Source organism: Rhamphochromis longiceps, linkage group LG7, assembly GCF_057381845.1.
Source record: "Rhamphochromis longiceps isolate RC_006_pf linkage group LG7, R_longiceps_female_GT1.1, whole genome shotgun sequence".
Classification (NCBI taxonomy): Eukaryota; Metazoa; Chordata; class Actinopteri; order Cichliformes; family Cichlidae; genus Rhamphochromis; species Rhamphochromis longiceps.
Genome location: NC_140563.1, coordinates 885053 through 912539, shown reverse-complemented (window position 1 = coordinate 912539; position 27487 = coordinate 885053). Strand labels below are relative to the sequence as shown.

At 42.0% G+C, this 27487-nt stretch overlaps 1 protein-coding gene across 1 annotated transcript; it reads left to right on the top strand.

Annotated features, from left to right (window-relative positions):
• Positions 1-990: 990 nt before the first annotated feature.
• On the top strand, positions 991-14172 carry LOC146664438 (uncharacterized). The gene is made up of 9 exons (XM_085411518.1): positions 991-1193; positions 1303-1389; positions 2944-3017; positions 3193-3316; positions 5496-5695; positions 8557-8835; positions 8954-9124; positions 9297-9536; positions 9626-14172. Exons 1-9 carry the CDS (start codon positions 1132-1134, stop codon positions 9661-9663), a joined length of 1275 nt encoding a protein of 424 aa, XP_085267644.1. The 5' UTR covers positions 991-1131; the 3' UTR covers positions 9664-14172.
• The last annotated feature ends 13315 nt before the right edge of the window (positions 14173-27487 follow it).

Sequence of the window (27487 nt, the reverse complement as noted above, 5' to 3'; positions counted from 1 at the left end):
CTTATGATTCACTGAAGATCAGACAGGCTATTATCTGTAAAGCCACAGGCAGATCATTCACCTGGATTGCTGAGTGTTGATTAAAGTGAAAAATCCTAAAGTGGTATCCTCACAGATGCTTCCAGCTTCCCTCTTAATTAAACCAACCCAGGTATTGGTTTTTTGTTTGTTTTTTTGTGATACTCAGTTTTCACTTTACTGCTGTCACTTGAGTGAACCTGATATGCAAGGTCAGGGTTTGTTTGTGGTCACTGTTTTTTACATGGATAATTTTGAAAAGGAGTACTGCTAAAAAATGTCAGCGAAAGAAAAACTAAACAGGTAATGAAGAGGAGAGGAGGCAAATGAGTGATGTGAGTGACCTGAATGGACAGGATTGTAAAGGAGAATATCAGAGAAAATACTCAAACTGAGTTATTTGGACTCAAGTATGTTTGGACATGTGCAGTGGGAGGACAGTGCATGTATTTTACAAAGGATGGCGAATACGGAGCTGACAGGCAGGAAGAAAGGAGGAAGACCACAAAGAAAGGAGGACTTGCTGTGAGTTGGTGTGACAGAGATGCATGCTAGTGAGATGGAGGGAGATTATTAATCTGAAGGAGCAGAAGAAAGAAGAAAAACAATATGACAATAAACAGCAGTGTACAAATGTAAATGCTGTACTGAAATCTGTATTTTTAATTCAACTAATTAATGGAGTTATATGTCATATATTTATTTACTAATATATGTGTTTCACGATTATTATCACTTTATATTTCATTTTTTTACATCCTTAGTTATTAATTATTTGTCAAGTTTTAAATTTAACACCTACATTTAGTTAATTTGTAGTTTCGTTTCTGCCTGTTTGTTTACAAATCACTTTTAATGTGTAAACAAAGAGCTACAAGCTGCTAGGAGTTTCAAAGGCGCAACCATTAATGTTATTAGAGGGTCGTCCAGCAGGGGGTGATGGTGCACCTACACACTGTGAGAGCAGTAAAGCCAGAAGAAGAGCTCTTCCCCTCCTCGTTCATCACCACAGGCTGTATCTGGTAACATTGGCGGAATAACACCAGGAGAGCGTCTTTTTCTGGGTGTTTTTAAAGCTGCCTTTTGCTGAGGTGAAGTTTAAAGGCAGGCAAAATGTCGTCTTGGGTGAAATCACCTGCGGGTGGTCGGCGGCCATCCGGTAACCCTAACGGAAGGTGAGTTTCCAGGCTAGCGAGGTTAGCATTAGCTGCTAGCTCACAATAATATAGAAACGTGAAACGCTGTCAATTAGCGGCCCTATAAACCGCCACCTGTGCTGTGTAGTGCTCCACAGCCGCGTGTGTTTCGGAGGGCAGCTCCATACCCAACCAGAGAGGAGAGGACCGAAGAGCTCAAGGATGCCCTGGACAGGTACCAGCCTCGGGCAGCCTTTTTGTTGTCGGCAATGGTTTAAAGTGACCAAAGCTTTATTATGAGTGATTTACTGTGCACCTTCACTTCTGTGTGTAGTGCTACACGTCATTCATGGTTTTGTTTTAGATGAAAGAAAATGCACCGTCTTAGTAAATAAAAACTGCATTTAAAGCCTCCAAGTTGCTATAAGTCATATTTAATAGTTCCTTATAGCTGCCCAACTCTCTTTATGTCAGCACTGGGGAACATCTTACTTCCTTCCCAGCCAGACTTTTCTTTCCTCCCTGAAGGTAAATCATGAAACAAATAATTCTAGGATCTTGTTTACAGGTTTAACTGGTTAGACCAAACTTTGAATGCAGCTCTCCAGTTTGAGTACACTTACAGTTTCAGCTGCCTAGCGAGGTTGTAGACTCATCTTTAACACAGAAATCACTTTTATTTGGGTAAGTTCATAATTGCATGTGCAACAGGCAAAGCAGGTACTGATAGAAGCTTGGTAGTTTGGAATCATAGATGTAAAATGAACTAAAGTTACCTGAACATTAATTTTTAGTGTGTGTTGTAAAACTGTTAGTGCTTAGTTAGAGTATATAAGCTGAAAGCAGCTGTTCTGAGCTCTGTGCAAACTGCACTGACTTTTTTGCGGCCATGTCACCAGACTAGTATAGAAGTAACGTGTTACTGCTGCTTCCTGATGAGAAAAATATTGCACACTGTTCACTGTAGAGCATGTGCTATATGGATGGAAGAATTGGGGCCCACCTTTTATCTTTAAGTGAGGTGTCACAGGTGTGTGCTCCTGGCTGTGGCGTTCCAAACATTTGTGACGGGATGGGTCATTCAAACGAGTACGCTGAATTTGAGCGTCGTACTATAATAGGATACCGTCACTGCAACAGTTTCTTCTCTCCTACATATTCCACAGTCAACTGTAAGATGTGTTTTTGTAAAGTTTAGCAACCAGCCACTCGGTCACGAACGTAAAGTTAGAGAGTGGGGTCACCGACTGCGTTCTGCTGACTCACCAACTCCACATTTCCAAACTTCTCAATGAACATCTGTGCTGACATGCCACTGGAGTTTCAGGGTTTGGGTTCTGGCAGCTGAGCAGCTCCCGTGGGTCTAAAGTGTGGGTGATCCCATACTTTAGTCTCTATTCTGTACTTTGGGACAGAAGACGGATGTAATTTTACTGTCAACTATGACAAAATCAAGTATTTCAACACTTTAGCTGTGAATCCTTTGAAAGTGTGAATGTCAGAATATGCTGACGTAATGTTTTAGTAAGACATCAGGAATACGGTGTTTGCAACAGTCTACTATTGTTTCTGTGTTGTGAGGGGAAAAAGCTGTTTGAGTGAAACTTAAAACTTTGATGCACTGAATGTCGGACGCACAGGCTCCTTCGTGCACTTGCTCTCTGAGTCTCACTTTCAGAAAATCTATTTTTGGATATTTATATGCTCGTCATATTAAGGTGTCGTAGAGGAGGCATAGAAATACCTCCCATATTAAACTGTTATGACACTTTTCACTGCTTTTTTTCAGTTATGAAGAGCTAGAGCAAATCCAAAACTACAGTGGAAGTGTGAAGTACGAGGGCTACAAGCATCAGCCAAATGGTGAGATTTGTTTCTTTGTTTTGTCCGTATGAGCAAAATGGATACGCTTTACACAAGACATGTTTTTAAATACTCTAAAATCTTAATTACACATTGATCCAAAGAAGAAAAGAGTGCAGTAATATTTTTGCCGCTTTTCGAGTCTCTTTCAACGTCACCGTTCTCAAACTTCCAGCCAAACCAGAGGGTGGCACTCCAGCAGACAGACGTAAAACGCTGTATCAGAAGTTCTACAGACAGGTGCAGGAGGAGAGGAAGCCAGCCGACTGCGTGGTTCTCTCTGTTACCAAACAGTGCCTGTGAGTATTTATTCATTGCCAACAGAATTTGCTGGTTTATCCTTTACTATCAGCGTGAGGAGACTGATATCATTCAGTGTTTCCCCACACTCGGGCCGACTCATATTATCTTTTGTTTTTCTATCTTCCTCAGTCTTATATTAAAACCTTAGTTGATGCTAACAACCTTTCCCCGGCTGGTGTTTTCCCTACCGGTTGGCTTGCTGGCCAGGTTACTGTTGTAGTGTTTCTCAGTGTCATTGAGTCAACTGCACCGTCTTGGACTGCAGCTGGCCACAGTAGTCGTCCTCCTGCTTTGGAGCTCTGCTGTGAGCTTTAGGGTCACTTTAATCAGAGCCTGCAGCAGATGGAGGACTGGTTCTTGTGCTGCTGTGCTAAGCTCACAGAGACCGCAGAACAAATGAGTGCTTCCAGCAGCAGCTGCAGACCATGACTGTGGAGTTTTGGTTCCCTGCAGGATGAGACTTATTGGATGAAAGCTGTTTTGATGTGTCAGTAAGTATGAGGCAATGAAAGTGTTAGGAGCAGAAGGACTTATAACTCTGTATCAGATCTTATCCTTTTATTATCACCGTCAGTTTTTTGCTTGCCTTTCTTTACTTTCTTGGTGTGCTGTGCAGGCTGCAAATCGTTTCAGCTACGAGGCTTTGTTCACATTTAACGTGCTGTAACTTCAAATTTGTTCTGGCTACTCAAGTTTAGGTTCTTGTTCCCTTTGGAAAGTCTTTTTGTTGATGTATTAACAGTGTTTCACACGCAGACCCTGTGTGTAAGTGTTCATATAACCACATTTCCAATGCAGATGTCTGCTGTGAAGCTTTGTCACCATGGCAACAAACAAAAAAACAACAAAAACCAAAGTAAAAGCCCACAGGTTTTTTTGCACACGTAGTTTTCTTCCTGTGTTGTGTTGAATGATTGTCTGTTAAATTAGTTGTGATAACTGACAACCACAGACGAAGCAACGTGAACACCAGCAAAAAAACACCTCACTTTGTCACTCACACAAACACATTTACATAAAGTTGGAACAGCTGTTTGTTTTTGGTGTCTTGATCAGTCAGTAACGAAGATTGTATTCATTTATGCACAGTCAAAAAATGTCATGTAGCACATCTTTAAAATTCAGTGTTCAACTACACACTGATTTGCATTGAAGTACATTAACAGATACATACATGTGAAGGTTAAACATTCTTGAATACACCTTTCACATATCAAATGTGCCACTTGGATCACGTTCTGTTAAAATACTCTTTATTTTATGCTTTTGAAAAACTGCCACAGTTGTAAACCAGTAATCAATCAATCAAACAAACCTTTATTTGTCACATGCAAGTTTGCACCTGCAGTGAAATTGGACCCCCCCACCCCCCGACCATGACATTCTACACATGGTAAAAGTCTAACAGAGTAGCGGTCAAAGCACACTAAAAAACTTGCACTCCTTATGCTCTGCAAGATTGCAACATCATCAGTCAATTTTCACGCACTTCTACACTAAAAGCAACGATTAATTTGAATCACAAATATGGCCGCTTAGGCTTGATTTAGGCCATACTCCTGTGTTGAATGGCACAGCCATGCACCCTATACTGGGTATACAGACGTGTCCAAGAAGACTTGCTGAAGTTCAAACTGAGCATCAGAATCAGAGAGAGTGCTGATTTTAGGGGACACATTTAATGTGGAATGGTTTCCAGCACCTTGTTGAACTTGCAGGGTGTACTTAATAAAGTGTCCTACTAGTATAGTCACAAGGGTGTCAACCACTGGAATTGGTTCAGCACAGGAGTATAACTCAAGCTAACTATGAGACTCAGTTGATACAGATGGACTGGCAGTTATAAAATGCTTATTGATAAGTATAAATTGATGCAGCACTTTATTTGACTTTCTCAGTATCCCAAAGACACTAGGAAATACTAGTATTATAATATTTACGGTACAAACATCTCATTAAGAATAAACCCACAATACAACACTAATCACACCGATGAGAGATTTGAAAATCTGTGTTAGCTTCACATAAAACACTGTTTTTGTTGGGAAAGCACATTTTAAATGAAGGAGTCACCCTTTGCTCCGTCACAGATTTAACTCGGGGTATCTCCTATACGAGGTGAGTCGCTTAATATAGAAATGTCACGTTAACAAAGTGTTTCTCTTCCTCTCAAAGGGATTACCCCAAATCGCTAAGCCAGTGCTTGCAGGAGCGTGGCCTGTCAGTGGAAATGCTCTACCTTCAAGCGGAATCGGGCCTGACCCGGGCCCTACAGGATGTCCGAGCAGAAGGCTCCCCCTTATGTATTCTGGTGGAGCAGACAAACGTAGCTCTGTCCTCCTGCACTGTTATCATATTCTCAGAATCCCTCAAAAGTAAGTTCGTACCCCTCGTATTCCTTCAAACTTACCAAACCATCCCTTTTACTAGGCTCAGTTCAACAGTCTGTAGATTCCACATCTTTAAACACGAGGTCTAAAACAAATTTCTTGTAAAACCAAATAAATTAAAAAGACACACTACCATTTAAAAGACCACTATCTAAAGTTACACAAAGCTACAGTTCTTCAGTCATGCATGCATTTAAAAACTGTGCCGAGTCTATCATATCTACATGTTAATAGCTGGATCTTGGCAAACGATCCTTTGGCTAGCACATGCATATACTTCACACAACAATACATGACAATACATCCCAAAAAAACCAAACCAAAAACTAAAAAACGGTCAATTTATTACAACATGTGTTTCATTTTATGGGTCATCAGTTCTGTCACTAACTGCTATCTTAAACCAAATAACAAACCAGACCAAACCAACAATCAGACTTCTTTGGAAGACGGCACAAAGGCAACGTTGTAGCTACCATTCAGACTATTTGTTAGCTTACACACCAACTTCACTTCATCTTTGATTTTTGTGCGATAACGTGAGTGTTACTCTTAACAAAAACAAATAAACCAAATCTGTATTATTATCAGACGTATGCACGATCTGTGCCAGGTGCCAAACGCAAGACCTGGGCTTGAGGTCAGGTTCAGCTGCATATGAGGTGCAGTCGAGACGTTTAGCAACACAGACCATAAAAGTATTTCTGTGTCACCTCAGTCCTGTGGGAACCAGATGTACCAAGTGTCGCAAAACTACAACGTTTCAGCTGAAACTTCATTTCAGGGAGGACAGAAAATTCTCAGGATGGTGTGAAGTAGGGCTGCCACAAACGATTATTTTGATAGTCGACTAGTCACAGATTAATTTTGTAATTAGTCGACTAATCAGATCATCATCCATTGGACAGAAAACGTACAGCTTATTGCACCAGCAGCATCTGCTCTTATATAACCATCATTAGCTTACAGCTTTATGTGTTTAAGGTCTGTGCTAACTAAAAATAAACACAAGATGGTAGTTTATTAAATTTTAATGAAATTTGCAGATTGTTTCGGTGAAGTTTAATAAACTCAGTCGTCTGCACTTTGCTCCCTAAAATATAACGGGACACCGGAGTAAATTCTCGACCATCTCACACTTCTGTTTAATCAATTTTCTGTTTGACGTTTGTTCAGCTGTGTGAAAACCACCCAGTGGATTAATAAAGTTTTATTTTATCTAATCTAACCTAATCTAATAACTTTAATCTCAGCCAAACCGATTTACTCAGGAACAAATAAAGGTCTGTCATCTCGGTTGTGGGCAAAAGACCTGGAACTGACAAATAAAGGCTATCTCATCTCATCAACAAATAAAAACACAGAAAAAAGCCAAACAACAACATTTTTAAGTTATCTAAGTGACTCATATATCATGTTTAACCTGAGTAGTGAAAGACGGCGGTGGGTTTGAAAACGATCTGCCGGGAGTCCGGTGTTCTCACGGCTCTAGCGAGCCTAGCCCCCGGCTAACTATCGAGCTAGTGGGTAACAGACGTCTCCGAAAACGTCGGAGCGCTTTTGAAAATATGTGGTGTCCTGATAAACTGAGCAGATATTTGAGGTTTACACAGCTACATTCTCGCCTGAAAATATGTTAAACGTTTATTTTGTGACCCAGAAAGAATAATAAGAGTAACATTAAAACTAACTAGCTGCCGCCATTGTTGCAAACTGAGCTCTTAAATCCTGCTACTTATTCCTGCGCCTTTCAGGATCTTACAAAGCTTCAAACGACGCGTCGACTATTAAATTAGTCGATTAGTTGATAGTCGACGTAATCGTGACTAGTCGACTAATCGTGGCAGCCCTAGTGTGAAGATTGTATACAAATCCTTTCACAGTTCCACAGCGGCGTGTATCACAGTTCAGCTGACCCAGTTTTCTCCTTCGAACTCCTACGGTCGGACTCCTACTGTAGGACTGCATTTTCACATCTGAACCTGGGAAGCAGATTTGCTGTGAATGTCAAAAGGAGACCGTGACCATGCTCCTGATGCCTGTGGTTTCTCAAACTGAGAAATTTTAGGTCGAAGCTGAACAAGCAGCACTTTTTAACAGAGAGTAATCCTCGACTCCAAAGCCTGAGCTGAACTTTGGATCTGCATCAGATCAGATACTGGCTCTAAATATGATCACGAGGAGGAAACTGGCTACATTTAAATCAGTTATGATTTTATGGACCTTTATGATCTAACCTCGTAACTGTGGGGATTTTCATTTTTATCTTTTGTATCCTCCTGGACGAAGCGTGCGGCCGGTTTTACAGAGGCATGACCCAGGCTCTGGATAAAATCAAACTCAAGTTGTAATAATGTGCAGTTTGCTTTAAATCTGCTTAATATGACATTTTATGCTTTATTAGCACACATACACGACCTAATCTTTATAACACAAATGTTAAACACATTGTTAGGTGAATTCAACCAAAATTAGATCAATTCAACAAACACAATTGTCTGTCCTCAGAAACAAAGCTGAAAAAGCGTCACCATTCATTATATTTAGAATAAAATGTCTGGATGCACATTTAGATAAATTCAGTACTTACTAATCAGGTTGTATTAAAGTTACTGATAATGCACGTATTTGCACAAAATGCATGTCCCTCAGTGCCACACATCCAGCAATCCAACACCACCCCCACCCCCCGAAGCATTACTTACCAAAATACTAATTTAATCAGCTGATCCCAACATTGACATCAAAACGATCTCAGCGCGAGCTGAAAGGGATCTTTTTTTCACCTCTTTCTCCTACCTCAGCCTCATGACACTTCACCGTTACCGTTCCCTTTCCCTCCTCAGTCCATCGAAACATGCCCAAAGACCAGGCCATGGACTTTGTTCTAGCAGAGTACAACCGTGGACTGGCTAAAGAGCGACCCCCGAGGGACCCAGCAGACATTGCAGCCGAGGCGTCGCAGCTGCTCGATGACTTTCTGGATCGAGAAAAGATCGCGCGCCACACCGTTCCCTCTGAAACACGTCAGCTCCTCGTACTGTTAGGCGAGGGTGTCCATCTGTACCCCGAGGAGTTGGAAACCATCTCGGAGTACGTGCGCTCTCGGCAGGATCACGTACAAGGTGAAACGATTACACAGCAGTTCCTACAGAAGCGCTGTTTCAGCTTTGACTTCTTGTATCAGCTTTGCTTTGTCCTTAGGTCATATATCTCTGTTTCACCTGCGTTTTATCTCTTCAGCTTCCAACAGTGAGGGTGAGAAAGGGATCATGTTACCTCCAGGGTTGGGGAAACCACCTCCTCTGCTTCCGACTCCATCTGGGCCACCACAGCCTCAGCCTGCATCTTTAACAGGGGGGCCCATGGGAGACCACGCCTCACCTTCACCTGTACCCCTCTTGCCTTCACCAGGTTTGGGTTTTCCCTCTTTGTGTCTTTTTAAATCTGTCAAACCTTTAATGCTGTGAGGCTGTGAAGCATGATGAAAAGTCCTGGTGTCCTACTTTGGTGAGAGTGCTAAAACCTACCACGGCATTGCTAATCATGAACAGCTAGAGGCTGATTTGCTTCTTTTTATTTTTAGTTGCTCATCCCAAAACCAAACCTCCTCCGCTGCTCTCCTTGCATCGCCTTCCTGGTCCGTCGTTAGGGGGCCCAATTGTCCGAGGTCCCCTGTCGTCACACATCCCTTACGGCGGTCCCGGTGTGCCTCGTGGGCCCCTGCTCCACCCTCCTCCTGTGTTCCACCCAGGCCCCAGAGGTCCCACTAGAGGAGCCCCTCCCACTCTAAAGAGTGCTCGCCCTCCACTTCTGTCGTCTCCAGGTTGGTCTTTGGTTTCTTTTGGGGTTTTTTTCTTTCTTTTCTTAAACTTTTGTCCTAAAGTCGTGTTTTTTGCCTCTTTGTTTTCTCAGGTGCTCCTCTTCTTCGTCAGAGTGTCCCCCGGCATTAGGAAATGAGACGCACACACACACACACACACACACAAATTTGCAGGTTATGAACAGTGTATCACTTCATGTTAGAGCAAAAGCATCCTTTTTTATGTTTTTTATCTAAATTTAGCTGGAAGATAAATGAAAGTTGATATGTCTTCAGCTCACTGTGGGTGGTTTGAGTGGTAATGTTAAGACCCCCCCCCCCCCAAGGCATCGGTGCCTTTTTTATGTTTTGTCCGTCAGGGTCTGTAACTGTTGGTGAGTGTTGCACAGGTCCATCAGGTAGTTCGTTTAGCTGATTGCACAGAAATACAGCCACGCAGTAATCAATACCCAATCACGGCTGCAACAGGACGTCTTCTGTATTAAACGCCACGAGCCTACTTGCTGTGTACAGTTTTTCAACATGGTGCTTTGAATTTCTCAAAGTTTCTCTGGACAACAGATATTTCACTTTATAATGGTTTGTTCTTCGGAGCCGTATTTCTGGTTCAAATATAACTTGATTCATGTGTAATTTTATTTGTGCCACAGAGGAAAACGGTCACTCTGAAGGACTCTGTATGATGCATGCAGTATCTTCATGGCAGAACACAAACACGTGTATTTGTTAAATTGCATTTCCTGCACTGTGCACAGTAAAATCGCTGTTGTGTACAGTACATTTCAGTAAAATAATCGTCCTTGTGACGTTGGAATTGCAACTATCAGCTTTGTTTTGTTACCCAGGCTTCTGACAGAGTCCTTCTATCAAAGCACAAGACTAAGCTCCAACTATTTCCCAGCATAAATGAAAGAAATGCGACTCTCTTCATTATAAGTCCAGTGACCACATATTTTCTGAATGGCAGGTCTGATGTGAGTAAGAAGGCTCCACAGGTTTGGTTACACGCTGTGGGTTTCAGCCTTTAAGCTTAATATCTGTTAAATATGTGATGCAGGCAGAGCACACGAGTCTGGAACAAACAACTACTTATCATATGTGGCTTTTTTTGTCATTGCTAGAATTTCTAGCACACTGTTGTTTTGTTGCTAATATTTATTAGCATTACTGAAAAGCATTTATCTGGTTAAGAAGCCTTTTTCTGTTGGAGCTGCGGGAGGCTGAGGCCTCACAAAGACAAACACTTTGCTTCGCTTTTGTAGATACTGTAAAAATGTTTTTTTTCTTCATGTTTTTGAACCACTGTATGCTTTTCCCTTTGCTGTGCGGCGTGCTGATCTTGAACAGGTTTGGAGTCCCGATTATATTTTCAAAGAAAACATTTATAAATGTTTTGAGACGTTTTTCTTTTATTACGAATTAAAATGAACATCTTGATACAAGTTCACCAAACTGACGCATCTTTCTGTAAGAGTCTGAATAGATGTTAGTGCTCAAATTCCTAACACATACGTATTGATCAGTCTATTTAAGTGAATAAAACATAAAAGTGAACCCTTTGTGTATTTTGTACAACGAGCTGCTGCAGCAGCGAGTGAGGCCTGGACAGGCTTTGGTTTCGCTGCATCGGTTTTTAAAGTTGTATGAGGATTTTTTTAAGCTCCAGTTGAAGCGCTCGCGTGGATGGAGATTTCTGGACTCATTTTTATTTCCATACTGGAAGCTTGCCTGAGCTGCTGTACAGTAACACACAGGAAACAGCTTCCAGGCTTCATGGTAGCGAACTGCATATTAAGTGGCACAGAAGTAGTTGTGTACATTTGTATTGGTGATTTTCTGTCGCGTGTTTGCTGTAATGTTCTTTTGACATCTTAGTGTAGTTTTAAACACCAGAGTCTCTACTTTGCTCTTTTTATACACAGTCATGTTGCTGACCTGTTGCCAGTTGTTCCAGCTGTTTGTTTTTACTGCCACCTGCTCGTCTAGCCTTTATCAGTTTATATATGTTCATATATTCTACTGTGAACAATCAAGATTATTATATATGGTTTTAATTTATTTACAGTCCTATGCAAAAGGGTTTCGGCAGGTGAAAGGTGCTTTCAGAAATATAAACGATTGTTTATTGGCCCCAAATGTATTCTGCAGGACAACGACCCAAACACACAGCCAAAGTCATGAAGCGCTATCTTCAGCGTAAAGACGAACAAGAAGTCCTGGAAGTGATGGTACGGCCCCCACAGAGCCCTGATCTCAACATCGAGTGTGTCTGGGATCAGAGACAGAAGGATGTGAGGACGCCGACATCCACAGGAGATCTGTGCTTGATTCTCCGAGATGTTTGGAACGACCTACCAAGATTCTTTATTTGTCACGAACATAGTTAAAAAATGGTAAATGGCCTGCATGTGTATAGCGCTTTTACTCAGTCCCTAACAGTGTTGGTCAAGTTACTTGAAAAAAGTAATCAGTAACTAATTACTGATTACTTCCCCTTAAAAGTAATCCCGTTACTTTACTGATTACTTATTTTCAAAAGTAATTAATTACTTAGTTACTTTTAAAAAACACGATTTACAACCTGAAGAGGTGATAAAGCGATAGATCTTTCAGCCCAATTCTACTTTTTCTACATAATCCATCATACAAAATGTGATCAGATGGAAAAGTCTCTTTTTAAAACTTGTTTTATTAGTTTTATTCTTTTAACTTTATGCTTCAAACAAAAATTTAATTATCTGCAACATTCTCTGACTGGAAGAAATTAGTTTAACATTGAAACCTATTTTCTGCACATTCCAGCACATAAAATAAAATATTTGTGTGTTTACACTCAGTCTTTCAAATAGATGCAAGTAAAACACAGCAGAAAATAAATAAAGTCAAAGACTCAGCGGTCCTGTTGCTCTATTTTCACCTGTAAAGCAGGAGTGGGGTAGGCGGAGGGTTACCCTGGTGCAGGTGTGCCGCGGTCAGTGGAAGAATCCGTGAGTTTCTCTGTGAGTTTCCCATTACGTCGTAGCTACTCGGTGCTTGTTCGGAAGTTTAGGGGTTTTTTCGCTGTAAAAAGAAGTTTTCTTCCCACGCACAGCGGACACTAATGTTTTTGTCACTTTTTATGGAATCAAACTCAAAGTAAGGTCAGTGCTTCCACGCTTTAAACGCTGCACGCTCATACTCTCTCTGCACTCCATATATGATCCATTGTTGATCTGCACACAGCTGTTGTCACGAACGTCGCACTCGCTTACGTCACTGTCATGAGACATTCTCGCAAAAAATCACGGTTTAGTAACGCAGTAACGCAGCGTTCCTACGGGAAAGTAACGGTAATCTAATTACCGTTTTTGCAATAGTAATCCCTTTACTCGTTACTTGAAAAAAGTAATCGGATTACAGTAACGCGTTACTGCCCATTTCTGGTCCCTAAAGACCCCAAAGCGCTTTCCACTACATCCAGTCATCCACCCACTGGTGATGGCAGCTACATTGTAGCCACAGCCACCCTGGGGCGCACTGACAGACGGACACTGGTGCCACTGGGCCCTCTGACCACCACCATCAGGCAAACATGGGGTTAGTATCTTGCCCTACAGTGGCTACAGCCACCCCTAATAAAAGTACAACACGCAGGTGACCTGATACGCTCGACTGTGCAAAAAGAGAGAGAACATTATATTCAGTGAGTGAGTTACATTATATAAATAAAACAATCTGGAAATTTACAGTTCAAAATCTGAGCATTGTGTGAGTGGGGTGTTAAAGTGTGCTGTAGTGAAGCCAGAAGGCTCAGCCGTGATATGAGAATGTGGTAACAATGACAGGAGAGAAGCTCCTCTTCAGCCTCTCTGTTGCTCGGGTGGTGTTGCACCTTCTGCCTGATTGCAGAAGTTGGGACAATTTATTGCTGGGATGGGACGGATCCTTCAGTATGTGAGCTGCTCTGGACCAGCATCTCCTGGTGTAAATGTCCTGTAGCGAGGGCAGAGCAGCCCTGCAGCAGCGTTCTGCTGTATGGATAACTTTGAAGAGCTTTTTGGTCCTTACAGCCGAGTTCCTTCAAAAACTGTGTGCCAGTGTACTATTAGATTATTCTGTTATTATATGTTACCTTATATATGTAATCAAAGTAGTTGAATTAGAATACTGCTGTAGATCACATTATACCCTTTAATATAGAGTGTGTGAGCTGTATGTAGTTTAGTTCTCGTTATACTTTTGAGTTAACAGAACATATTCACTTATTAGTTTATTAGACAAGTGTGCATCACTCTGTATCCTTGATCTGCTGTGAATGTGTTACATGCTTAATTGTTGAATCATGAAGAGAAGATTGTAAGCAGGAGACTCTGTGTCTAAGATAGGGGAGATAGACAGACCACATTCCACACCCCCACCTTACAGAAAGCAGAGAGACAACTGCCGAGGTCATAACTTAGGCGCTGTAACAGAGAAAGAATGTGATGTTTTGGCTTTTACGACTAGATGGGGGCCACTAGAGACTATAAAAAGCTGAGCAACCCGTCACCATTTTGAGACTTGCTGTGACCCTCTTCAGGCATGTCTCCCCATCATGATGGTCCTTATGCTCTTAAGTGTTGAATTGTATGGAAATAAATGATTGTTGATTGAGCATAAATACACCGAGTATTGTCCCTCCTTCAGCCCAAAGATTCAAAGAATTGGGAGATTTCAACAGTACCTAGAAGAAGGCCAAGGCTGCTCACACCAAATGTGGATGTGATTTAATTTCTCCTTCTTTCATTCTCTGCATTTTGTTGATTGATGAAAATAAACAATGCTTTTGTTTTTGAAAGCTTTCTTTGTTTACAGCATTTTTTCCTCACCTGCCTAAAACTTTTGCACAGTGCTGTATTTTTTTAAATTATATTTCACAACTTTTTGCGGGTACTGGGGCATCAGATGTTACACACTCTATATGTTCAACCAAACTAAGTGGACAAGCAGCCTGGTGTGTGCACTCACGCACGCTGTTCAGAGGTTTCATTAAGCGATTTTGCAATAAGATGAGACTTTATTGATCCTACGCAGGGAAACCTGTGCGTTACCACAGCTCAGGTACAGATAGCAGAAGAATACAAAGAGTATACCAGAATACAGTCAAGTAATACAAAATAAACAAGATAATACAACAAGGACTTGCAACAGTAGCTGAGGTTCTGAACATGTTATATATTTTCCATCTACTATCCATATGAGGCTTGTGGAAATATGCAAGTATTAAATTTCAACTATTCTACTCTTACTGTGTAAGTAACAGATAACTATAAGTATAGACATGTACATGCACACATACATGTACAAATACATATACACCAAATATGTAGACATATGCATGCACACATCCATACGTCACCACTTCATGCATAATGCATCAATAGCAAGAGATTTGGGGCTTCAGTCATTTGAGGGATGTTTTTCTTTTCTTTTGTCAAAATAAAAAAAATCTAACGTTACCTTAATCCCGTCATGTGACACTGCGAGGCAATATTGTCCTCTGAAAGGAGAAAAACATCAGTTTCCAAAGCTGCAGGTTAAACTGGATTTTACAGCCCAACATTTTAATTCAAAACATGAAACTGGAATAAAATCGACTTTCTGTTTGAAGGAAAAACGATGCTGCTGCTTGGATTGTATCGTGTGTGCTTTTTTGAGTTGACATGAAGCGTAAACCTGTAGAAATCCTGTGACGTTGCACCTTTTCACCTCTAGATGGCGACACAGACCTGTTCTTTTATTTGATGTCACAGCAAAAGTTTGTCCTGTCAAATTGTTTATTCTTATGAAACTTGCTAATTTAAACACTCCTGAAACACAAAGTTTTCTCTGACAACACGACTGTGTGCCAAACCGAGTGTGTGACCAGCATTTTCATTCATCACTGTGATGCTGGCATCGTGACTGCAGTTAGTTGTTGAGCATCTTTACAGTCAACATCATACTACCCAGAGTCAAAGTAATTATATGTATAAATAGAAAGTGACATCTGCATTACTGCGTCGTCCTAGCTTTGCATGAATGAAGATGTTATATCGTGGCACGATCTTCCTGCCTCCTCATCTCTCTCATTTAACAACAAGGATCAGGTTTTAAATTGGATGGAACTGGGTGTGGATGTGACGGAGTGCTGCGTTCCCGTCTCTTTCCTGTTCCTGAGAATAAATTGTTACTTTTCTTACTGTATAAAAGTAGAAAAGAAAAGAACAACTTGTGAGATACTTGCTGTGTAAGTAAAAAGTGCATTATGATTATTTCACTGATGACATTATATGTGGGAGTCAAATAAGCTGTGACACAAACACAGAGCAGGAATATGGCTGAATGTGTCTGATACTCTCCTCATGGTGCCTCCACCCCCTCTCCTCCAGCTGTGGCTGCACTGCTGTGAGGAGCCCATCAACTCAGGAAGTAATGGACAACTGTCTTCACCTCATTACACCAGCCTACACACAGACTCTGATTGGACACTGTGTGTGTTTGAAGGCAGTGCACTGTCAAGTAGCTCAAATTCATATTTCTCGTGTCTTACTTTGAAGAATTATTCCAGCCTTTGCAGAAATGTGTGCAGGAGAACATTTCTAAAGAGTTTGATTTAGCAGACTGTGTTTGATTTAAGTTTTCCTTTTAAAAAGCAGCATCCAGAGAACTGACAGCTTACAGATACTTCAGATTATCTGTCATAACTGATGTCGTTTTTCATCTGTGTGGGTATCATGTATTAATAATACCTTAAGCACCTCATGAAAAGGGCTTTTTCTAATAACTGTGCAGTTTCATAATTTAATTGTGCATCATAATTCACAGTATCCTTTGATTGTAGTGCAGTAAAATAAAGCAGAGTTTGCAGTGACTGTGGTTGAGTCAACCTCTGAAGGGAACAATTACTGTCCCTGATTTTCACAAACACGTTTGTATGAACATTTTTCTCATTTGCTGCACTAATAAAAGTTCAGTTTGGGGTACATGCTGCACTTTCCTGAGATTAACATTTGTGCTACATCCCAGTTTATGGTTTACAACACTGATGAGAGGCCAGATGACAGAAACCTTATCATTACTTAAAATAAGAATAGTGCTTGTCATGGTGCCCGTGTCCGCCCAGCCGGCCCCCAAGGCTGCATGTGTTCTGTACTCTTTCTCCCTCTCTCTCCGCTCTGCCTGGGCGGAGCTCACTGCGGGCTCCCGCCCTTGGCCCACACACCTGTTCGCGATTAGTTGTCATTACCTGTCCGCTATTTGAGGCTGGGACAAAGACCTTCTCGTCGCTGGATGATTGTGACACGTTAGTCATCCTCTCAGCTCCCGCGAATCTGTGCTGAAGTGTTTTGTACCTTGTGAGTAATTTCCCTCTCCTGTGCGATAGTTTTCCTCCCCGGACCTGTGACCTTCCTGCTGTGCGAACGTGTGTGAGTTTGGATGTGAAGACGAGAACGAGTGTGAGAGAGCTTCCTCTTGGACCTTTGGAACCCTGGATTTCCCTCACTGTATTTATTCTGCGCTGCTGTTGTAAATAAACTGTGTTTGGAAGCATCAACCTGCTCTGCGCTCGAGTCCCTGCTGTCGACCGTGACAGTGCTGAAGCCTGTCACTCTGGTTTGGTTCCTACCTATACTTAATTAGAGCTTCGTACATCTCTGCCATAAAAACACATTATTTTAAATAAGCTGTCATTTTATGTAGAAAATGATCCTGCTTTAAACTTCTTTAGTTTGATGTGTATTTTGTGCTGTTTGAAACTGAGCCCGAGGCGTCGTCGTCACAGTCAAAAGGACATTATTGAATCCTTTTTGAAGGCTTCCTGCAGCTAAATAAATATCAATTAAAATATCAAAATAAATACTATTCAGTTACTACAAGCCATCTGGTCGCTTTAAGTACAGCCACATGGTGCGTGAGGATATTATTAAAAAGCCATGCATTTAAGTGCATTTATAGATAAATACAGAAAGCTTCACACTCAGCTTTATTAGCAGATTTCATTTTTCTTTTTATTTCTGATTTACCATTTACATTGTTTTCTCGACTAATTAAAATGAAAAGAGTATGGCTTTAGTTTCAGTCACTAGTTTCTGGAGGTCGCTGCTGAGCTTGCTGGGTCAGCACATTAATGCAAAAGCTGCAGCAGACCTGCATACATGGAGTTTGTTTCTAATTGGAGTGCACTGTTGTGTCGGGGGGGGGTTATGAATATTATTAGTTTTACAACATCCTTTTTGTATCTAGTATTCAGTAGCTGACATGGTCAGCAGATATTGTAGTTTGAAGAGCGATGTGCTGCTACAGCGCGCCGGGTATCCGCTCCACCTCTGTATATGACCTGTCAGCCAATCAAATATGACATCGATACGTAAAAGACAATAAAAAAGGGAAAACACAGAGAGCTTGCGATCGTCTGCTCTGCCTCGCCGTCCTTTAACAGCGTTCCTCTTATTTGTGACCTCAGCCTTCACGCCCAGCCATCTGTCGTATCATTTGCAGTGTGTTTGCCACCAGGCTCTGGTCATTTAAGTAGAAAACAAGCACCCAATTAAAACACTCTTCTCTTCCTCTGCTTCCTCTTTGATGTCTGCACGGTCCACCCCCCAACTTTCCTCGTTCCTTTTCACTTATCACCCTCTTTTCCCCTCCCCACCCATCCACGTTCTCTGCTCCCTACTGGATATCAATCAGAATCTATCACCAGCACCTCTTCCTGCTGCCTTTGTGTCAGAATTCACAGGAACTTCATCAAATGGGAAACTGTTTCATTGTTACATTGGACCCTTACTGTGCGTGTGCGCGTATGTGTGTGTGACAGAGACAAAGAATTAATGGAATGCACACACACCTCCTCACCACCCATCATCACATGACGGCACCACACACACACACACACACACACACACACACACACACACACACACACACACACACACACACACGCACACACACACACACACACACACACGCACACACACACGCACACACACACACACACACACACGCACACACACACACACACACGCACACACACACACACACACACACACGCACACACACACGCACACACACACACACACACACACACACGCACACACACACGCACACACACACACACACACACTCCTATCACCGTCATCACTCACTCACTCACACACACACATTTATACACACATTAGGGTGTTAATTGTTGTGATAACACCTTCCAATAACAAGGCTCTAATTATCAACATGTTTGGCTGTCGGAGTGTGTATCTGGCACTTGTGTATGGATCATGGGGTGAGCGTGTTTGCATGTGTGCCAGTGTGAGGTGTGGCACCAGGGGAAGAAGGTTTGATGATTTTGAAATATGCTGCGTCTGTGCATGTGTGTGTCTGTGTGAGGGGGTCTCCGCTCCCATGTACGGAGCGATGATGTCTCCGTCTCAGTCCACATTTGCATATGACAAGGCCTCTTTTGTTGTTTAGTTAATTGCAAATGCTTTATTTGAGAAATGACACCAATGCAGCGCATGCATCAAGAGCACATTAGAGCAAATTACCAGCTCTTTCTCCCCTGAGGCATCCTCTCTGGCCTCAAGTGCAGGATTTAAAGAAAGGTGCCAACGTTTAAGGTGCTAAAGGTCCTGGAAGATAAATGCGGTGGGCTTTAAGAACATAACCTAGTAAGTATGAATATTTGAGATGGGGCTTGTCATCTTAAGGATACGTATGGATTTCTTTGCAGTCTTAGAAGCATTTTTGAGCATTGTTGCTCAATCTATCAATGCAGCAAAAGTTGCAATGCAGAGAGCTTCTAGTTCACATCCATTAAAATGTGTCTCTGTTAATGTATAAAAAGAATTGATATGTTCCTAAAACCCATTCTTGAACAACTATAAACAGGTGTGCAGCGTTTTTGGTGCCAGACTTCCCTCACTTTTTTATCAGGTACCTGCAGGATCATAGACCTACTGCAGACTAGCACCTCTCTTTATTCTAACCCGAGGCTATCTTTGCCTCAGCCTGTATTCGGGCAGACATTAACCCTGTGTGCAGAAACGCAGCTCTCCATGACCACTGTGTCGATGCAACATGGTGCCGATGGACTGTACTCTCGCAGAAGAAGCAAACAAAAAAGAAACAGAAGAAGAAAATGCAGCTCTGTTAGAACAGTAACAAACCAGTCCAGTTTATTCCAGCTCACATTCATGCTCAGCATCTTCAATGAGTTCTTCTCAGAGAGACGGGGAATATGCGAAAACAGCTTGAAATGACCCTTCTTCCTGTTGTATGCAAATATACTGTATATGCTGTAGAGCTAAAAGTATAACTAAAAGAAGACAGTAAATAATTTCACAAAAGTCAAACCCGCTTTACAGGACTGGCCTAAAGAGGCTGACTCTGCCTGGCTACCTGACAGAGTGCCTGGCTAACTGGAGGCCAATTTGTTGGCTGTTTAGCTAGTAGGTATACTGAGTAGGCAGCTGCTTGGTTTCCTGGCTGGCTGACTGTTTCACTGGCTGCTGGGTTACTGAGTGGGCAGCTGGCTACTTGCCTGCCTGACTGGCTGGCTGTGTGCCTGCTTGGAAAGCTGGCAGTCTTACCCGTGTCCCAAGCCAAGCCCCTGCGCCCCACCAGATCTTAATTGGGTTAAGTTTGCCCGCCACAGATAACATTTCTTCTTTCTTCTGAGAGTATGGAAACAAACAAAAAAAATGGTCTGGCACTAATGACGCTCCTTAACGGGGCTCTTTTCTGTTTAGGTAGAGGGAAATTAGGAAAAAGGGGGGTGGGTTCCCTGCAGAGGCTGATCAACGAGGGAAACACGGCATTGTTAGAAACGAAGCACTCAATGAGAGCGGAGAGTACGAAGAAAGAAAAGAAAATGGAAGAAAGTCAATTTGGTTTGCATTTTAGTGCTGCCACTGTTTCTTTTTAACACTCTCCCATGACTGAAGGCACAGGAGACGGAGACATGTCATTGTGTGTATGCATGCAGATTACACACACACACACAGTTACTTTTTGTTCAAAACAAAACCAAAGAAATGCTTCCACTTTCGCCTGAACCGGGAAATTCAGCAGACAATACCAGTTTACAGGTCTGCACAGTTCACAATAATATTCTTCATTCTTCTACTAGAACATAATGCAATATAACTTGAAAAGCACAAGAATATTCTGTAAAAATACATCATTTCATTAATTCCAATATATATGAAATTATATATATGGGAAATATAAAGGGGTGTATTCATATAAGACACCCTTGGGTTGTATTTATATAATAAAACACAACTTGTTAGAAAACTGTGTAAACAACTGCAGATTCGGGCCCCACTGTGACGTCTCCACAGCTGCAGTATTCTCCTGAACCATAGATTTTGTCACTCTAAAAACTTCAGCATCGGCCATTGTTCAGAGGAGAAGGATTGAAATCCTGTGTTTTTTCCACGAAGTCCCGTCTTTTTCAAACTGTTGCCTCTGTGTGATCTTTGAGCCTCTGAGCTTCTTTACTGATATGTCATTGAAATGGTGGTAAAAACTAGAGATGGCATGATACCACTTTTTTATGTCCGATACCGATATCATAAATTTGGATATCTGCCGATACTGATATGACTCCGATAGTGTTTTTTAATCAATAAAACAGTTTTTCAATATCTTGCTGCATTTTGTATAAGTTCATACTCAAGTTTAAAAAACAACGACAACACTAACGCTATTCTGTTATACCTGCATGCAAAAAAAATAGTTCAGTTTCGCAATACTGATCAAGCTAATAAACTTAAACCTGCACCATCCTCCCTATTCTGGTATTTTAAAGAGTAAGCAACCTAACCAATAGGGCTCCAACTCCCAGCAACGAAAAAAAATAAAAATAAATAAAAAATAGGGAACCACCCCTCACGCTCCACCTCATGATGCTTAATCGACATAATCAACCTTAATTTGATGCAGTGTGGAAAAAAATGCACAGAAATCAATAATTTTTCAAGAAATATTAAATAGATTCAACATCTTTCTTCAACAGAACTGCACAGATGGAAAAAGTACTATAGCTTACTAGGGTATATTACACTTAATAGTTACTATATACAGTAATGGACTTTATACATTTTACATCATATTAAAACTTTGGGTGTAAGAGTCAGATAATTATTTATTAAAAGCTCGACAGAATAAGAAAGAAAAGTATGTCTTTGTGCCCCCTTTTCCCTGTTAATGCCCTATCGGCCCCCCTGGCTAAACTTTGCTAGATCCGCCCCTGCACAGTTACCAGCGTCAGCTACGTAGAAAAAGATCCTCGAGTAGAAAGTAATAATAAATAAATTCTAACAACAGCTGATCAAGCTTAAACGTGCTGCTGTTGTTCAGCCGCTGGTTTCCTCTTTCTGGTGCAAAGTGGGCCAAAAACAAACCAGAGACACGGACTCGCGACAGAAAAGCCGATCAGCTGATCATTGTTCAGTTTCACGATTGAAGTCGCAGCAAGAAGAGAGAGAGAGAGGCAGTCACTCCAGGTATCGGTTGTTAAGCTTAACGCAGGAATGCTTTACAAACATTCAGAGATGAACTTACACACTTGCTTTACTTCTCTCGGGGATCACTTCCTCGGAGATGAAATGCCGGGTTGGTAGCAAAGCTCCAAATGTTCAACCAGACCGCAGACAGGTCTCACAGGCCACAACCGCTCTATCACGTGACGCACACTGCTCCGACATGCTAAGATTATGAGGCGAGTTACCAGTGTTGTTCGTGATATTTAATGGATCGGATTACATTTCTTTATTTCCCCCCGATATCCGATCCAGTAATTTAGGCCAGTATCGGACCGATACGATACTTAATATCGGATCGGTCCATCTCTAGTAGACACGATCATCTACTCATGTCTCGTGAGCACTCCTGTATAATTAAAGTTATCAATCCATCCATCCATCCATTCGCTTCCACTTATCCTTTTCAGGGTCGCGGGGGGCGCTGGAGCCTATCCCAGCTGTCATAGGGCGAAAGGCGGGGTACACCCTGGACAGGTCGCCAGTCTGTCGCAGGGCCAACACACAGAGACAGACAACCATTCATACTCACATTCACACCTAGTGACAATTTGGATTATCCAATTAACCTATCCCCACAAGCTGCATGTCTTTGGACGGTGGGAGGAAGCCGGAGTACCCGGAGAGAACCCACGCAAACACGGGGAGAACATGCAAACTCCACACAGAAAGACTCCGGCCTGATGGTGGAATTGAACTCAGGACCTTCTTGCTGTGAGGCAACAGTGCTAACCACCGTGCCACCGTGCTAATTAAAGTTATTATACTATATAATTAAAGACGACACAGTTACAGCCTTTAATGTGCACTCTGTCAAATGACCAGCACGGGGCGACCTCTGGTTGATAGAAGAAGGTATGAAGAAAAAACAGCCCCTTTAATCATTTTATTTATGATCAGAATACTCCCCCCCCCCCAATCAATTTATGGTTCGTTACTTTCCATTTGAAGTCGTTTAATACAGCATTATGCTCGTTTTATACACTGTAGGATAATAAATAATGAAGCACTATTTCCTGAGTTGAATCCTTTGTGATTCTCAGTTAGCTCCACCCCATGTCCATTACACTCATTGTCCAGAAAGTAGGCAATGTTAAAAATGTTCAGCTGTTAAATAGACACTAGTGTGTGACGTCGCAGCAGCTACCTGCATCTTTTGCACACAGTTTATGTTTTCAACTCAAACCTTCACTCTTCCAGGTGGAGAACCACATCGGAGTCGTGATATTTTAAAGAAGACAAAAATACAAAAAATATTAAAAATACTGAGATTTTAGAAAATGTGCTCACTCTTCTGTTAGTCTGCTGATTATTACTCCATAACTGACATTAAGTTAGGTACAGTGGCATAAAGTGTAAGGCAGCAGAGAGGCAGCTCTGATGAGTGATGAATGTAAGAAATCTTATAGAGGAGGCAGGAGGCCTGAAGGACGGGTGAGGGAGAACACACAGGTGTGTTTTTGTGTGTAAATACATACACATATGTCCTGTTGCTCATCTATAATATAGTCTGTAATCTATAAGCCTGTGGCCCACTGACTCCTCTCTCTGTCTCTGCTCTGGTGTGAAGTGCACGTCTTTGCTGCTCGTCACTTCCTGTGCTGAGAGGTGTGGGCTGGCAAATGTCATCACATTTGAATGGCACGGAGCTGCAGTCGACCTGCTGAACTTCACTGCCTGCTCATACATGAAAATGTTAACCACACTGTAATAAGACAGCAAAGAAGCGTCTGTCTATTGATCTATTTTCTTAACTCTATCGATTTCATCGTGTTTTCTGCGGTGTTACAGAAATTTGAATAGTGCATTAAACAGAAACAGACTTTGGGACTTGTTATTCTTTTTTTCAGCTCAGTGTTTCTGTCTGAAACAAGTCTCCTCGACCACTTTCAGTGACACCACGTAGAGTTAAGAGCGAGAACAACCTGAAACTGTGTGTTTACAGCTAATTCATATACGGCCTCATTGTTTGATGCTTTGGTCATGTTTAATGTGAGCGTCAACCAACACGAAGGTGTATAAATGACAGAAGAATAATGAAAAAGATAAAAATTTAAGGCAGAAAGTTCTCCATCACCATCACTGCTGCGTTTTCTCTTCTTGTTGAGCTCCATATAAACTCTGATACCTCCTCAAAGACCTTGGCACAGGAGACTGGGTGTAAATTAACAGGCTAAACAAATATTAAAAGTAATGTTGATCTTTCTTCTGTTTCCACACTGAATATTTAATGAGAAGCAACCGCAGGCTAAAGGTTCTCCCTTGTTTTCACCTTCCAATTGGATAATGAATGCAGCCTACACACGCACGCACGCACGCGCGCGCGCACGCACGCACACACGCACGCACACACGCACGCACACACACACACACACACACACACCCCACATGCTATCGCCCCCTGTCAGCTCACACAATCACAAACACACATTTCAGTATTCGTGTGTGCAGCACATGCAGCCACATATCAATTATACTGAAATAATGCAGAAGACTGCATTCTGTCCGTGCCACTACTGAGCCTATCTGCATAAAAATCACTTTAGACGGCAGAGTGCACACACACACTGTGCACGCGTGAATGCACGTGCACTTTTTACCTTTGGCATTGTGCACCCAGCGCACATTAAGTTGAGACAAAAGAACACGGCTCAGTATTAGTATTTAAATCAGTTATGTGTCTAATTATTCCCTATAAAAATAGACGCTATCTAGGGCAAAAGCAACGAGATGGAACACTGTTGTCTGCAGAGGGGAGACCTAGTAGAGCTGGCGAGAGTTCAACGCGGCAGAAGACAGGCAGCGAGTGAGACGGGGGGGCTGAGAATGATAAAGGGAGAGAGGGAGAGAGTGTGCTTTAGGCCACATAAATACAACATGAACTCTATCCACTAGTGGCAGGCAAGCAAGCAGCACAACGATCCCGTGTTCGGGAGCAAGAGTGTGGAGGATGGGGCGCTCCTCACCTCGGCAGTCTCGGGCTTTGACTCCTGTGAGACGCAGAGTGGTGCTCGGGACACCGAGTGTGTGAGAGCTCAACACAAAGGGAGGGTTCACGCTGATGTGGAGACGGCGCCGTCAGCCTTTAGCAACGCCTGCACTTAACTAATTGTCATTTTTGCTACGGATGTATGAAATGTGAAAAAACGAGTGGATTAGAGAGAATTTTGGGTTTCACCAACTCTGTGGCATCGACAAACTCATTGAACTATTAGTTTGGGATAATTTTGGGAAGAGGATTCAGCTGAATCTGACAGCCTGATAAGCACTTGGTTTAAAAATTGTAATCAGCCATGCTACCCTCCAGCTGCAACCTAAAGCCAACTTTCAGCAATCCCTTATTTCCCAGGGGCTGCTACAGTGGATTCATCCACGTGCTGGACGTGACATTGATGTCGGATGGCCTTCCTGACACCACTTATCCAGACTTGGGATTGGTACTTGAAGTGCTTCTGATGCCCTGAGGTTGGGTTCATGTCTCCACCCAGTCTAAAACTGGGAATTGGGCTTAGCACACCACTGGGTGATTGATGGTGGCTACATCCATCTTTTATGTACAGTCTATGAGACAAATGCAGAAGGCAAACCTGAGTCTCTGAGAACATGTGAGGTCCATGGAGCTGTAAAGGCTGTTGACTGGTTTTGATTTGAACCTGTGAGCCTACAAGGTCGAGGAAAACACAGTTATCGTCTCTTTTGTTGCACCGTTACAGACATTTCTCTATTTAATTAACCCCGTCATGCCCTTTGTATCATATTTGCTACATGAGTTCCTGAGACCTCTGTCTCTTATCAACATGATCAATACTTGCCATAATTTGGACAAAACTCTTTTTTTGTCTAAACATTGTTGTTAACAAAAAGTTGCCAAAAACGCCCAATCTATCAAATGTGATACAAAAAATATATAATAATATATAAAAAAGATATCATACATAAGATGATACAGCAAAAACATTTTGTGGATTTTGTTATGAGGGTTAATAAATAAAAATGGCTACTACTCTATGGGCTGGGTGTCACAGGGATGACTTTTAACACTACCAATAACACGTCCATTATTCGTTACATACATGAGTGTTGAAGTAATCCAGAGTAAGCGTCTTCATTCTGAACACAGTCATTGTAACAGGATACAGGCCAAAGGCTAGTTGCACATTTACATATATTTTCATTTTGTATTTTTGGAGTCAGAACAAATGTAATCTGATTGTTTTTCACGGCTGAATGATGACATGAAGCAGAACGCTGACTTTGAAATATGTCGTCCGGTTCCTCATTATGTGATGAACACAAAGCAATGGAAGGAACCTCCTGCCCCACACTGACATATTTAGCCTGCTTCATGACCTAAGAGTAAAGTCAGATGGTATACTCGCTGTGGCTCACTGGCACCCCGACGTCCCCGTCAGGAAGCCTGGAATCACCCTCTCCTCCCCCGTTTAGGGTTTGGCTGCGTGAGATGATTCATGTTTGTATATCGAGGAGGTTCTCTGTGGTCTGACTGGCATTAGCTTTACATTTGGTGAAATCTGGGCCCTTTCTCAATCATATTAACATAATTTGACTGCACTTTGTGTAAAACTACACCGATTCCTTCCTGGACTTCCTCACACCTTTCGGACTGACTGAGCGGTGGGTTTGTTTGTTTCTCTGTGCTTGGATGTTGTTGTTTTTGAATTTTTTCCTGTGTCTTGTGTGATTTTATGTCTTTTTGAACTTTAAATCTTATAAATAAACACTAAAAAAAGAGGAATATGCAGTGTACCTGAACTTTGCAGCAATATCACAGGGCAATTGCTTTAACCCTTGACAACATCAATCAGGATTTTTTTACACTTAGGTGGACAACATACGTTCTGACTTATGAATTTGACAGACGAGTCAATAATATACACTGTGTGTTGTGTTCGTGTGGAAGTATATCATCAACACTGACACAAATACAAGACAACGGCCTTTGAATGTGTCCACTGTAGCGACCACCACGCATGAAAGGGTTAAGTTTGTAAACTTCGACTGTCCAGCCTGCGGCGCACGCTGTGACGACAGCTGCCGACGTAGCGTCTTTGTCACACAGACGGACCACTGTGAGAACTGAACTGAGACTCGAGTGCAGAAAGTGGAAGAGGTTCATTACAATAAAACTACAAATCAGAATGACAGCAGTGTAAATCTCATTTTGTCGTGTGAGTGAATAAGTTGAATATCAGACGGGTTAAATGTTTCTACTCTGAGAAATGTAACTGGTGCCGATGACATCCTTGTCGTATTAACAGACGGTGTCCACAGTATTTCTCATCCCGTTAATGTTTCCATTTTTTCACGCAGGCCACTCAGATGCTCAGGTTGATATCAATAAGGAAATCTTTTCGACTGCACTGCTTAGAAGCTCTAAAGCAGCACATGACA